Source organism: Nannospalax galili, unplaced genomic scaffold, assembly GCF_000622305.1.
Source record: "Nannospalax galili isolate Female #2095 unplaced genomic scaffold, S.galili_v1.0 scaffold389, whole genome shotgun sequence".
In the NCBI taxonomy this organism is placed as follows: domain Eukaryota; kingdom Metazoa; phylum Chordata; class Mammalia; order Rodentia; family Spalacidae; genus Nannospalax; species Nannospalax galili.
In genome coordinates this window covers 2,256,102-2,269,902 of record NW_008360310.1, presented here as the reverse complement: position 1 = coordinate 2,269,902, position 13,801 = coordinate 2,256,102, and the positions used below count along the sequence as shown (strand labels likewise).

General features: G+C 52.3%; 1 protein-coding gene across 3 annotated transcripts in view; it reads left to right on the top strand.

Moving 5' to 3' along the window:
* The window catches only part of Rab11fip5 (RAB11 family interacting protein 5), a 49,495-nt gene that overhangs the window by 32,413 nt on the left and 3,281 nt on the right, over nt 1-13,801 (top strand). Inside the window, exons 2-4 of one of the 3 annotated variants that reach the window (XM_008824719.2) lie at nt 2,369-2,805; nt 2,912-3,593; nt 8,939-10,924. In XM_008824719.2, coding sequence (XP_008822941.1) covers nt 2,369-2,805; nt 2,912-3,593; nt 8,939-10,924 — 3,105 coding nt within the window. The remainder of the gene's footprint in view (nt 1-2,368; nt 2,806-2,911; nt 3,594-8,938; nt 10,925-13,801) is intronic. The other 2 variants (XM_017796027.2, XM_008824720.2) reach the window with 2 other exon arrangements.

Sequence of the window (13,801 nt, the reverse complement as noted above, 5' to 3'; positions counted from 1 at the left end):
CCCCCCTTTCTTTCTTTCTTTCTTTGTTTCTTTCTTTCTTTCTTTCTTTCTTTCTTTCTTTCTTTCTTTCTTTCTTTCTTTCTTTCTTCTTTCTTTTGAGACAGGGTCTCACTATGTAGCATGGGCTGGCCTGGAACTCTATGTAGACCACCAGGCCAGCCTCTGCTCCCTAGTGCTAGGATTAAAGGAGTGTGCCACTACGCCTGGCCTTGTTGCTTATTTTTGAGACAGGCCTTACTGTATGGTCCTGGCTGGCCTGGAACTCACTGTGTAGACCAGGCTACTCTTGAACTTCTGGCAGTTCCTCTGCTTTGTCTCCTAAGTGCTGGGATTATAGATGTATGCTACTGGCCAGGCATGATGGTGCATACCTTTAATCTTAGCACTTGGGAAGTAGCGGCAGGCAGATCTCTGTGAGTTCAAGGCCAGCCTGGTCTACATAGCAAGTTCCAGGCCAGCTGATGCTATAGGGGGAAACCCTGTTTCAAAAAGACTGAAAAAAAAAAAAAAGGTATATGCTACCATACCCAGCTAATACATTGTTAATTAGAGTCTAGTTTACATCAGGACTCAGTCTGTGTATTGTACATTCTTTGGGTTCTGACAAACATAAAATGACATCTATTCACCATGATGGCATCATACATGAGAGTTTCACTGCTATGAATATTCCCTGTTCATTTTACAAGTTCTCTGCCTGTTCATTCCTTTTTCCCTTTGGTCAGTCACCTGGAAGTCACTGATCTCTTTTTTTTTTTTTTTATTTTTGAGACAGGGTCTCCTTGTGTAGCCCAGACTGATTTTTAGACTGATCCTCCTGCCTCAGTACCCTAGTGGAAAGACTACAGGTATGCACCATCCTTCTGGGCTCTAAAGTTTGTTGTCTTGATAGTTTTACCTGTCCTGAATGTCACATAGTGGAAACGTAGTGTACAGCTTTTTTCAGGTAGGCTTCTCTTTCTTAAGCACTTAAAAATCTTCCCATGTCTGTTTTGTGGTTTGAGAGCTCATTTCTTTCTCCCCACATAATGTTTGGCTGTCTGGAGGTATCAATGTGTTATCCATTCACCTATTCAGGATATCTTGGGCCATTATAAATAGAAGTGCTACAAGTGTCTGTGAGAGATTTTTCTGTGGGTATAAGTTTGTACCTCAACAGGGTAAATACTAAGGAATACAATTGTCCTTGTATGACAAAAGTATGTTTAGCTTTCAGAGAGGTTCAGAGTTAATCAGGCATGGTGGTGCATACCTGTAGTCCCAGCACCTGGGCAGTGGAAGCAGGAGGGCCAGGAGTTCAAGATAAATGTTAGCTACATACTGAGTTCAAAGCCAGCCTGTCGGCCATGAGACCCTGTTCCTAAAAACAAAGGGAAAATAAGTATACTCTCCCCAGTAAAGTGGGCTCTGTGTACCTGGAGCTCACTATTTAGCTCAGACTTGTTTTGAACTCTCAATGATCCCCCAGCCTTAGCTTCCTAAGTATTGGGATTACAGGTGTGAGTCACCATGGCCAGCTTAGTCTGCCTTTGTGACTCCTGTGGAGGGTGTAGCTGAAGAACATGTGCTTTGGTGTGATGAGAACCTGGCTTGTGAGTGTTCCCTCTCTTTCCCTGTCTGTTGTTCTGGGTCCAAGCCTCATCTCTCAATCTGTAGAACAGGGTGATGATCATCTCCCAGGAGAACCTGGTAGGGTGGGAATGGGAAGAAAGTCTTGCTGGCTGTCCACCCATGGTACTCTAGATGCAGATGCTTTTCTTCTCCGACTCTGTTGCTTCAGGTCGCAGTCATGTCTGTCTGCTTCTCTGCCTCACAGAGGTAGTCTTGGCAGGCCTTGGGGTGAGTCAGTGCATAAGTGAGGGGTGTGTGTACACATAGTATCCTGTATTTCTGGCCTTGGGCCTCTTTAAGAGCTGTTCTTTTCTAGGGATTCAGATCATCTGTTGAGATGGGCCAGAAGAGAGGATGTGAATAGGGGGATCATGGATAGGGCTGGCCATACCCAGGACCTGGATATATGGCAATTCTCCTCTTCCAAAGGCCCAGCCTCACTCCTTTGGGCCTCAGAGTTTCAGACAGGTGGTGATAGGTAGTGTGGGGTCTGTAAACTCTAGGAAAGGCACTGGGTGAAAGGAGCTGTGCTGTGGTCACTAATGCTCATTAGCACCCAACCAACCACCTTTCCCAACTCAGCAGGTTATATTCTCCTTGATGGACAAGTTTGTGACAGCCTCAGCAGTGCCAGCTTCAAAGACCAGGCTTGTGTGTCAGAGCAGGAGCTGGGAGGAGAGGCTACTGTTGGCCTTCAAAGTGGGGAGAGGTTCTGTATAGTGCCTGTGACCAGAGCTCTGCCCACTTCTTCTCACAGGTGGTACAAGCTGTGCTCCAAGCCAGGCAAGAAGGAGAAGGAGCGTGGCGAGATCCAAGTGACCATCCAGTTCACTCGAAACAACTTGAGTGCCAGCATGTTCGACCTGTCCATGAAGGACAAGCCTCGGTCCCCCTTCAGCAAGCTCAAGGACAAGATGAAAGGCAAGAAGAAGTATGACCTGGAGTCTGCCTCAGCCATTCTCCCAAGCAGTGCCCTGGAGGACCCTGAGCTGGGCAGTCTGGGCAAGATGGGCAAAGCTAAAGGCTTCTTCCTCCGCAACAAACTGCGCAAGTCCTCTCTCACCCAGTCCAATACCTCGCTGGGCTCTGATAGTACCCTGTCCTCTGCCAGTGGCAGCCTGGTCTACCAGGGCCCTGGTGCTGAACTTCTCACCCGCTCACCAAGCCACAGCAGCTGGCTGTCCACTGAAGGGGGTGAGTAAGGGGAGAGGGTGGGCTCCTCTCAGGAGGCAAGGAAGGCCTGGGGCAAAGAAATGGGGTTTCTCTGTCCAAGTGCTCATGCCACACGTCTCCTTTCTAGGCAGGGACTCTACACAGTCTCCCAAACTGCTCACTCACAAGAGAACATTCAGCGATGAGGCCAGCCAGATGCGAGCAGCTCCTCCCCGGGCACTTCTAGAGCTCCAGGGCCACCATGATGCTGCCTCCCGTTCTTCCCTCTGTGTCAATGGGAGCCACGTTTACAATGAGGAGCCTCAGCCCCTCTTACGACACCGCAGCTCCATCTCAGGCCCCTTCCCACCCTCCAGCTCCCTGCACAGCGTCTCTTCTCGGCCCACGGAGGAGGGGCCTCAGTCCTCAGATGACTCCTGGCACAGAGGCAGGCGTAGCACCAGTAGCTCAGAGGTGGTACCTGGACAGGAGGAGCTGAGCAGTCAAGCCAAGGTGCTGGCCCCAGGAGCCAGTCACTCTGGAGAGGAGGAGGGGGCGCCACCTCCAGAGGGAAAGCCAGTCCAGGTTGCCACACCCATAGTGGCCTCCTCTGAGGCTGTGGCAGAAAAGGAGCGGAAGCCCCGGATGGGCCTCTTCCATCATCATCACCAGGGGCTGAGTCGGAGCGAGTTGGGGCGCCGTGGCTCAGTGGGGGAGAAAGGGAGTCCCTCTCTGGGAACCTCCCCCCACCACCCATCTACCTGGGAGGAAAAGGCCAAGAGTAGCTGGTTTGGCCTGAGAGAATCCAAGGAAGCAACACAGAAGCCCAGGTATGCATTAGCAAGGCCCCTTTTGCTATGTGGGGAGGAGTCTAGGTGTTTGTCACTTGGGGCCTGGGGCAGGGAGGAGCAGGGAGCAGGCTGCCTGGGATCTGGCTTTGCATGATTGAGTGGAGTATCCTGTTTTCCTGAGCCAAGGCTCATATTGTGCACATGGATACAGGTGAGTTGCAAGGGCACAGCACTGTGAGGGTCCTGTGGATCAAGACTGGCCCAGGTCCTGTTGCTTGAGTTGGCAGCACAGAGGCAGGAAGGATTCATTTGTATGGATTTTTGGTTTCCTGACCTCCTCCTCTTTCTTACTTCAAGGTAAGAAAGCCTTGAGACTGGGGACGGTGCCCTCAGATGCCCTACTGTCTCTGAAGCTAGATGACTTCCCTTGGCTGTCCATCTGGCTCTGAGATCTCTCCCCTTTGAGGACAGGAATTAAATAAATCAATGTTCCATCCTTTTTCCTTACCCCTAGTTGCTTCTTAGCCTGGAAAGAGGCTGTGGCAGCTCCCCTGAACTGTGTCCCTGAGCAGAGGCCTCTGGTGCTCTGGTCACTAGTTTTATTGGTCTTGGGGCATACTACTATTGGAAGTATTGGTGGTTCTGTTCTGTTGGGAATGTGCCTAGCCTTCTGCCTTGAGTCTGCAAGCCTCTGACCCCAGCTTGGAGTCTCCCTGGGGAGGACACAGAAGCCTGCCCCTCTTATCCAACATTGGTGGTAGTCCTAGCTTGTGTCTTGAGGCCAGTTGTTTCTCTCTTCTCAGCAAGTACCCCCTGCCCCCCCATGGGTAGAGGAAGATGGGAAGGCTGGGTCCTGTTTGAGGGGCCAGGAGCTAGGGCAGAGAGAGGATCCTACACTTGTTTTCAACCAGTGGGGAGGGGACTCGGTAGCTCTGGTTTTGCTTTCTTCATGTGAAGTGCTGAGTGCCTAGGTTTATTCCATCTCCATTTTCCTTCTCCTGTGTTTCTGTGACTCCTAACAGACTCTCAGAGTTCAGAGAATTTAGGTTAGCGATGGGCAGAAGGAAGATGAAATTTCTGTCCTGCTCACACTTGAATTCTGAGCCTTGTCCTTAGCAGGCTAGAGGGTACCTTGGCATCCCTACTTGCCCTAGGCCCACCGGCAGGTGGCAGTTCCAGGGCAGGCTCTGAACCAAGCATTCAGGTAGGATGAGAGGGGCTGCCCTTTGAAGACTGTGAGCTCCAGCAGTTCACCTGAGCCCTGGGTGCCTATTGTGGGAGGGGAAGGCTGACCCTGGAGAAGCAGTTGTTGGTGCTTACCTGGAATGTTTATTGGAGTTATAAGGAAAGAACTGAGAGACAAGAGCAGCTGCAGGTTAGACCCAGAACTGTGGTAACTGGTTGCAGCTGCAAGATCTCTAGCTAGGACCTGGAGGGCCTGACCAGAGGCCTAGGGGCTTGGGATGCCTCTGTCAGGGCTACTGTTGTAGAGCCTGAAGTTTTTCTCTAATAAGGGCAGCAGCGCCCTCTAGTGCCCCCATATGGCTCTGGTGCCCCATGGAGAGGCTTGAGGCAGTGCCGTTGGAGAATGCAGTGGCTGGCAGAGGTGTGAGGTTGGAGGGACTGGGAATATGGTCGTTTTGCCCTCCTGGCCCTTGGCTGTTACCCAGGCCTCTACCTGTATAAGGCTGAGGAGTGGGAGTGCACCCATCGAGCTCCATCTGTGCCACAGGACTCCTCTGTGTTGTGCTGTGGCATTCAGTGGCCACACCAGGCTGTATTGTTTTTTTGTCCCTTCCTCCTCATGGTAGACCTTTGAACTAGGAGGTGACCAAATATGAATACAAAAAGAAATTTACATCAAACCGTATTGTATGAAAATTGCAAAAATTCAATAAAAAATGCAATAGTAAATAAATCTAATCGAGGGAGGGTAAATCGGTTGCAACAGAGAGCCAGGAGTGTCATTAAGTGGCCTTTAGCTCCTTTGTGTCTCCTCAGCCCCTCCCCAGATATGGTAGACTGCAGTTCAGTAGGCCTGGGATGTGCTGGCTTGTAGAAGGGCAGGGCGTCTCAGGTGCCCTCTGCTTGTGTAAATAAGTAGCTGAAGTGCTCAGCCAGGCACTTCAGCATGTTTCTTGTCCTGTCTGTGGCTGTTTCCCCATAAAGTTACTCTGTTAACAGTGGTTTGGTTTGGAAGCTAGATGCTAGAGTCTCTATACTTGCCACTTACCAAGCCCCTCTGTTACCTTATTGTGTCCCAATGAGAAGAGTTTCCTTGACACTGGGGCCCATCTTAGGAGGATGCCAGGAACTCATGCTCAATAGGTATGTCCAGAGGGCACATAGGCTGGGAATGGTGTCTTAAAGGCTGACTTTGCCCCTTGAGGACTGACTTGTGGGCAGCCTACTTGCCACATCTGCACCTAATGCAGGGAACAAGGACATATAGCTCATCTCAGCCCAGGGAAGCCACAACTAGTAGTGAACTTGCCTTCCACAGAGGTAGCCCCAGGGTGTGGTATTTAAGAAGGAGGTGGGCAGCTGGGTATTGTAGCATGTGCCTACAATCCTGGCACACAGAAGACAGGATTGCTATGAGTTTGAGGTCATCCTGGGCTACACTGTATCAAAAAAACTTAAAAAAAAAGGGGGCATTGCAGTGAACTATAAGTGGCAGGTTCAACTAGTTGTCCCAAGATTCCTGTATACCTTGAAGTTTATTCCCAGGGTGGAAAGGACAGAGTTGCTTGGACTTCTGACTTCTCTCCCGAGTGTTTGGCTCTGAAGGAGACAAATCAGCATATATTGTACCCTACTTATTGGGGGTACCAGGTTGGCCCAGTGGGTACCAGGTTGCAGAGGCCTTCTCAGGACAAGGGAATGTGCTTCTGCCCTGTGCCATGTGGACTTGTAGGGAGGCAGTGTTTCCTACTGAGAACCTTCAGAATGTGCGATTGGTATGCAATAGGCAGAGCACAGATGGATGGGGGTTAGCAGGCACCACTGGCTTTGGAAAGCCTGCTTGGCCTGCTTGCCTGTAGGCCTGGCCTCCAGGGAGAACCCTTTGCTGATTCCATACCAACTGGTTTGTGTGCATCTCTGGGGAGCTATGATACAGAGGAGGCTGCTGATTGAGCCTGGGGCTCCTAGTGTGCTTCCCTGGTGCTCCTCTCCCTGCAGTTCTGACTGCCAGCAGATTGCCGTGAGCTTAAGGGTGAGTGTGTGTGTGTGTGTGTGTGTGTGTGTGTGTGTGTGTGTGTGTGTGTGTGTTGCGGGGGGCCAGGGGGGACAGGGCCAGGCCGGAACTCAGCTTTCTGCTATGTAATGCTGATGGATCCTCTTCCTTCAGACCACTAGGGCCACTTATCATGAGGGGTCTAGAGAAAGGTAGTGTAGTTCAGAGTGCCTGGGCCCTGTGCCTGGGTTGCATCTAGGTCTAAGCAGGGTTATGACCCATGTGGTGGTTGGTGGTGTGTTGCTTCTCACACCTATGCCTGGGACATGGTTGGAATTAAGAGAAAAGAGGTGTCTGGGGAGCTGGGACCCTAGGCAAGGGTTCTTCTTTTTACAGTGCCCTCCCATGTCCATATAAACAGGGCAGTGCTGGGAGCCTGGGATGGGGCATGAGAACATTCACCACCCGTGCCCTGTGTCTTTATTAAGAGGTAGGGATGAAACTGAGATCTACCTTCCAACTGGGTTGGAGTAATTATTCAAGGGGAAAGAAATAAAGGTCACAGGAATCTTGGAAGCTGAATATTTATTTAGTTTTTGGCAGAATCTCATGTAGCACAGGCTGGCTTTGAACTTGATTATAGCTGAAGATGACCTTGAACTTCTGATCCTCCTGCCTGTACTTCTCCAGTGCTAGGATTATAAGCTTATGTCACCATGCTTGGTATGTGCAGTGCTAGGGATAAAACCCAGGGTTTCATGCATGTTAGGCAAATATTCTACCAACTGAGTTATAGCCACATCCTCTTTTTAAAAATTTGATTTCTTGAGACAGGATCTCATATAGTCCAGGCTGGCCCTATTTCTGATCTCCTGCTTCCACCTCCCCAGTGCTAAGATTACAGGTATGAACCACCATGCCTGGCTTTGGAAGCTGAATCGTTATAAAAAACCATGAGTTCAGGATCTGATTGGGTCCTTCTGGGGAGGCTGACCTTCCTTTCCATGCTTGTCTTTGGAGCCCTCTTGCCTCTGGCTGACCTGGATTCTTTCCCCTTGCCTGCCAGGGTCAATGTATAACCTGCCTAGTTTGGATCCCGAGTATTTGAAGAATGAGGCAAGCTCCAAATAGCTCAGCCTCCTGCCCTTCTACCCCAGCCCACTTTTTCATGGCTAGCTGGGAAAGCCTTGCTTCAGTCACTTCGGCTCCCACTAGTATTTTCTGAGAAGCTGGTTGAGTAGGAAAGATGGATAGGAATTTCCCCCTGGATTCTCTTATTTAGGCAGCAGGAGTAAAGGAATGGGGCCTTGGGAGCTTGGAGAACTGACAAACTGTCTCTGAGGATGGAACTTGCTGGAAAGCAGGTCACCAGAATTGGGGTCTAACTGCAAGTTCATCCACAAGCCTCTGTTAATCTGCTCAAACTGGGGTGTTTGGTCTGCTTTTCTTCCTTGCTGTTTTCTGATTCTTTTGTCTGTGTCCTGGGGAACCAAAGGCTCTCAGTTCAGAGTGTGTCCCTTCATCTCCCAAGGCTGGCCCTTGAGGGAGGTAAGGTGAGGGAGTGCTGCCTGTGGGTGCAGTAGGCCTGCTCAGCAGGTATCTTGTATGCCTTAGACTGGTATTTCCCCCAGACCCCCAATGACATGGGAAGGGTGGTTTGCTTTGACATCTTGTCATGCCTGATGACAGCCCATTCTTACCTCTCTCTGCAAGGAAGGGCTCAGTATGACAGTCTGTTTCAGTTTAGCATCCCAAGTACCCTGCTGGTTCTCTTAGTGCTGTGTTTTTGTCCAGTTTGGCTCTGATCCCTTCCTCCAAGCCAGCTAGTGTTTCCTTTGCTCTCAGTGCTAAAGGGATGCTGGGTATTTTGGGGTTGTTTTTGAAGCGTGAACCCAATGCTGAGTAATCTCTTCAGTATGGGCTAGTTGAAGGGACTGCTTTAGGTTTGGATGTTGTTTATGAGATGTGATGACTGCTGGCTAGGCTGGGCCTAAGGATTATGTGAGCTCTTCCAGCATCCTTCTCCTTTAGTGGTGCTTCATAATGTTTGGATCTTCCTTCACTTGGTCCTCTGGCTTGTGTGGTTGTGCACAGCCCATGTGGTGGTGTGGCACTCGGCCTGGGGGTGGGGTAGGGGTGGTACTTGGCAGAGCTATTTCCAGTCTCAGCATTAACCAGGAGGCTCATGGTTTTGTCTCCTCCACAGCCTGGACGTGTCTCCTCAGGTAGAATCTGACCCAGCTGCTCCTCCTCACCCCTACTCCCCCAGGGCTCTGGCCGCCCCCACTCCTGCTCCCGCTGCCGCTCCCATGCTAAGCACTAACCTTTTTGCAGTCGCCTCCCCCTCTGCTGCCACTGCCGCCACAGCCACCACTGCCCCTGAAGCTACCCCATCTGGACTCTTGGGGGTCACGAATCCATTCCTCACCTCCTTGCAGAGAAACCCCTTCTTTGAGGAGCTCATAGCCAACATAGCACTAAATTCTCCTTCACCTGCTCCCTCTCTCCCCAGTGCCTTGAGGGCCAGCCTGGCCCCCCTGGCCTCCCCTGGGAAAGCCCTGCCTGAGTGGGAAGACACCTTCAACATCTTTGCCGCTGGCAGGCTGCAGCCAGAGGCCAGGAGTGAGATCCTGGCCCCTGCAGGAGTGGGGCTGGAGGAGGCTGGGCTGCAAGACCCGGGTCCTGGGACCATGACAGTGAAGGCAACGGAGCCCCAGAGAGAACCTGGGGGAGGAACAGGTGGGAGCAGCATGTGGCTGGAGCACAGGGCTCCTATGGACTCAGGACTGGACCAGCCAAGCACAAATATGTCTGACCCAGGGCCCCTTGGGTCTTCAGGGGTCAGCCCATCTTCTGCAGCAGCCCAGCTGCACCTGCAAGCCTCCGCCTGGACACCAGATCAGGAACCTCCTGCCTCAGAAGGGGGAGCTGCGCAGAGTCCAGCAGATAGCGGGGCATCTCTGTTCAGCTCCCCAGAAGTGCTCAGTGTGTGGGAGAGACTACCTGGTTCAGATGACACCCCCACGGGCCAGGATGAGGAGGCCCCCCAAGGTGGAAGCAAGCTTTTCCATGAGCTCAACACAGCAGAGGATTCCTGGCCTTGGGATGTGGTCACTATCTCTCCTGCAGCTGAGGTTGCCTCACCTATCCTGCGGGGAGAGTCCGATGAGATGTCTCCTCAGGTGCAGCCTGCATCACCAGACATTGTGCACCCCAGAGGGAGTGAGTGGCTCTCTGCCTTGCAGCTGGAGTCAGAGCCTGAGCAGGGGTTGGGTGAGGGGGTGTGGCCTGGAATTCCACCTCCCAAGCCACCACGCCTCTTCACACCCTCAAATTCCCAGGTGAAGGAGGAGGAAGAAGAGGACCAGGAGGAAGAAGAGAATGCTGCGGTGGGGCTGAGTAACAGGGGGGCAGGGATAGAAGAAGATACCACCCCAAGTTCATTGATTGTTGGTTCCCAGGTGTCTGAGGAGGAGGGGGTGCAGCCGGAGTTGGAAGAATTGCAAAGCTTATCCTCTGAGGCCTTTCTGGGTGAGCCAGGCTTGGAAGAGGAAATAGGGGATGCTGGTATCCTTGGGTCTGGGGCCTGTCCACCTGTGCCCACCAGCTGCCTTCAGGGGCCTGTCCCCACAACCCATAACTCAGTGAGTTCAGCTCTGCTGAGTCAGAAAGTCTGGGGGTCTTCAGAGACAGGTGAAGGCCTTGAAGTCCATAGGCAGGAGCCAACACTAGAGGGTTTGGGGCCTCTTTCAGTCACCCTCCAGCAGACTGATCTGTGGGCCTCGGAGAAGGAGACCTTGAGCCCCTTTTTGTGTCAGGAGAGTCCAGATCCCCCCACTCTCCCATCCATATCACCTCCAGGATCCAGAGAATCGTCCATCCACTCTGGTCCAGAAGAGCTGCCCACAGTCCCAGAACCTATCTTTCCACCATCCCCTCTCTCACCCTGGGCCAGCCACTGCCCTGGGGTGCCTGGCCCCCTATGTCCTCCCCCACCTGGAGCCTGGCCCTTGACCTCTTCCTCCTCACCCCCTGGGGAGCCAGCCTCACCCCTGGGCCCCCTTGAGCTCTCTCCCACTGAGGGCTCCCCTGTTCCATGCGGGGAAGACCACGCTGCAGCCACCCCAGCTTCCCCGCTTGTGCTTCTGCCCTTGGAGACACGACCAGTTGAGGAGCCCCAGCCCAGTATCAGGTGAGCGTCCAAAAGAACCCTTTTCAGGAGGAAGTGGGGAGGGAGCATAGTGACACAGGAGTGGATGTGTTTCATGGTTCAGCCTTATTTTTGCCAAGGGTAAAGAGGGCCTCTCCTCTCTGAGGCCAGTGGTGGAGGCTTTGAAGCCATGAGCTTTCTGTGGAACCAGCTTGGAAGCTGTCTCCACTGTGGAACCTTATACCCTCAGGGTGACCCCATAAGCCAAAAGTTTGGGGAATAGCACTGACAAAGATAGAGGACAAAGAATAAAGTCAGGGAGAGCCAACACACCCTGGCAGGAGATGTGGATGAGAGCTGCATGTGCTGTGCAGGGATGCCACTGGTAGGGGACTGGGGCTCCCAGGAAGGCTGGCTCTCCTCGTAGACCCTGGGGATATTAACAGGTAGCAGTGAAGCCCACAGCAGTTTTCTGTGCAGGCAGGGTGAGGAAGCAGAGACCTGGAGAAGGGACTAAGACTTAGTCCAGAAAGGAATCAAAGGTAGACTCAGAAGAGAGGAAGGAAAGCATTTGTCAAATGCTTTCTATACCCGTAACCCCCAGAAGGGGCTCTCCAGCTGCATTAGGCACCTCACTGGCTTTGTCGCTGGTTTTTAGGGCCAGGTTTCCGTCCATTTAGGGTGGCTGAATGGCCAGCAGATGCCTGTGTGGCTGTGGCATTGGGCAGAATGGAGAGGCTGAGACTTCTGCTTCACCTGCTGAGGACGATGAAAGCAGAGGTCTGGAGACTTGGGTCAAGGCTCAGTAGGGGCAGCGGAGCACAGAGGGACATGGACTCTCCAGGGGCCCTGAATGAAGCAGGCATGAGCAGAAAGGCTGTGCTCTGAGAAGCAGGGGATGGGGCTGGGTGCTGCTCAGCTTCCAGCCCTGGCCTCTGTGAGGCCCCAGGCTGGCTTGGGCACTTGCCGGCTCATTGGTCCAGTTGCCCAGGGTAGCTGAGCATCTATTCTTTGTGAGACCCAAGGAATTTCCAGTCCGTAGGGGGAACCAGAAAACAGATTCTAGGAAGAGAGGCTGCAGGGCAGGGCCTAGGGCCGATGGAGAAGTATCAGGTCAGAAAGGCATTTTGAGCCCCCACCTCCAGGTGGGTGGGGCTGTGCATGGGGGAGTGGGAACTGGTGGCTATGGTTTCCTTAGGCACAACCTCTGCTCAACACTCTACACTCCTTAGAGTTTTCTTCTTTTCAGAGTTGGCTTTATGTCTGTTCAGAGTGTGAGCTTATACTGTGATGTGATGTGGCACATAGAACTGTTCCCATTTCTCAGATGAGGTGGGGAGGGGTGGGGTGGGGAGCTCGGACTGAGAGCCAAGTCCCCTAGTCTGTTCTTCCAGGGAGTCTTAGAGCTGCTTTCAATCATCCCCAGTACAGATGTGTCTTTTCTTTTCCCTGCTCTGCCCTGTGTGGGGACTCAATCACACTTTCATGTTTGTGAAACTACGTCCCGGGCCTGTCCCAAGGAAGGAGCAGAGCTGTCTTAGGTACTGAGTGAACCTGTGTCAGGGGTGTTCAAGACTGAGACTAAGTAAGCAGCTTTGCTTCCTACTCTTGATTGCCTGGAGTCCCTGTGGGGTGGGTATGGACTTATGAGGCCCCCCAGGGCATGTTAGCTGATTTGTGGGCCTGATGCTTATAGCTTATATAACTATTTCAGTTGCAGTGTGCTGAGGGAATCTCAGAAGAGGGTTGTCTTAGCTTGGGGAAGTCAGTAGGCTTTCTGGAGGGGGTGACTTTGTATAGTTTTAACATAGTAGTAACATTAGGTCAGTGGGAAGAGGAAGTACCTTCCCTAGGCAGAGGTGGGGTGGGGTTGGAGTTCAGACACAGTTTCTTGTAGCAGAGGCTGGCCTTGAACTGCTAATCTTTCTGCTTCCTTTGGAGTGCATCACTATGCCCAGCTAGGAATATTAGCCACACAGTGGCTAACAACTGTCTGTAACTCCCCTGCCAGGGATCCGAGGCCCTCTTCTGACCTTCTTGGGTATTGTACAACACAGTTGCACTTACATATGTGCAGGCAATACACACATAAAATAAAATAATAAAATATTTTTTTAAAAAAGAGTCAAGAGATAGCACTGTTGTTTAAGGCTGGGGGAGTTGTGGGCCAGGAAGCAAGGGCAGGGCCTCAGGTTGTCTTGGAGTCTGTGGTTTTGCCTTGAAAGGAGCCATTAAAGGAATTTTCAGCAGTGGGAAGGTGGAGGCTATTGTCCTTCAGCAGAATGGGCAGTGGGTGGAAGTGGGCAGAACTGAATGCAGGAGCTGTGGCTGGAGGGCAGGTACATCTGGCCCTGGCTTGGAGAGGACAGGATGGTTGAGGCTGAAGGGGACAAATTGGAGAGGCTCACAGCCTTCACTGCTGGGGCAGTACAGAGAGAAAAACAGGTGTAAAAGGACCTTGGTATACCCGAGGTGGACCCCAGGGGAGACACTGGCCTAGAGGTAATGGCCGGGATGCAGCTGGAGAGATGCGGGGTGTCAGGAGGAGGAGAGGGGGAGAAGCCATAGCACTAGCAGTTTAGACCAAGAGGAGGTTGGTAGAGGCCAGGACATTAGCTTTAGGCCTTGGGAAAGGAGAGAGAAGCAGAGTGGCCCAAAGGAGGGCAGGTGTGGGCTCCTTAGGGGTGAGGGAAGGGGCTAGCAGGTTCACTTGGGCTGGGCTAACAGCACTGAGGTCTTGTTCCTGTGGCCCCAGGTCTTAAGGAAAGTGAGAAATTAGATGCAGAATATAGTTTCCATGCTCTGGGAAGGCTTGAGGGTGGGGCAAGGTGAGAGAGTAAGCATAAAGTCCGGAGGTTTTGCAGGCCTTTCCTGAGTGGCTCATGATAAGCCACGGGGGTGGGGGGGAGCGAGTGAGCA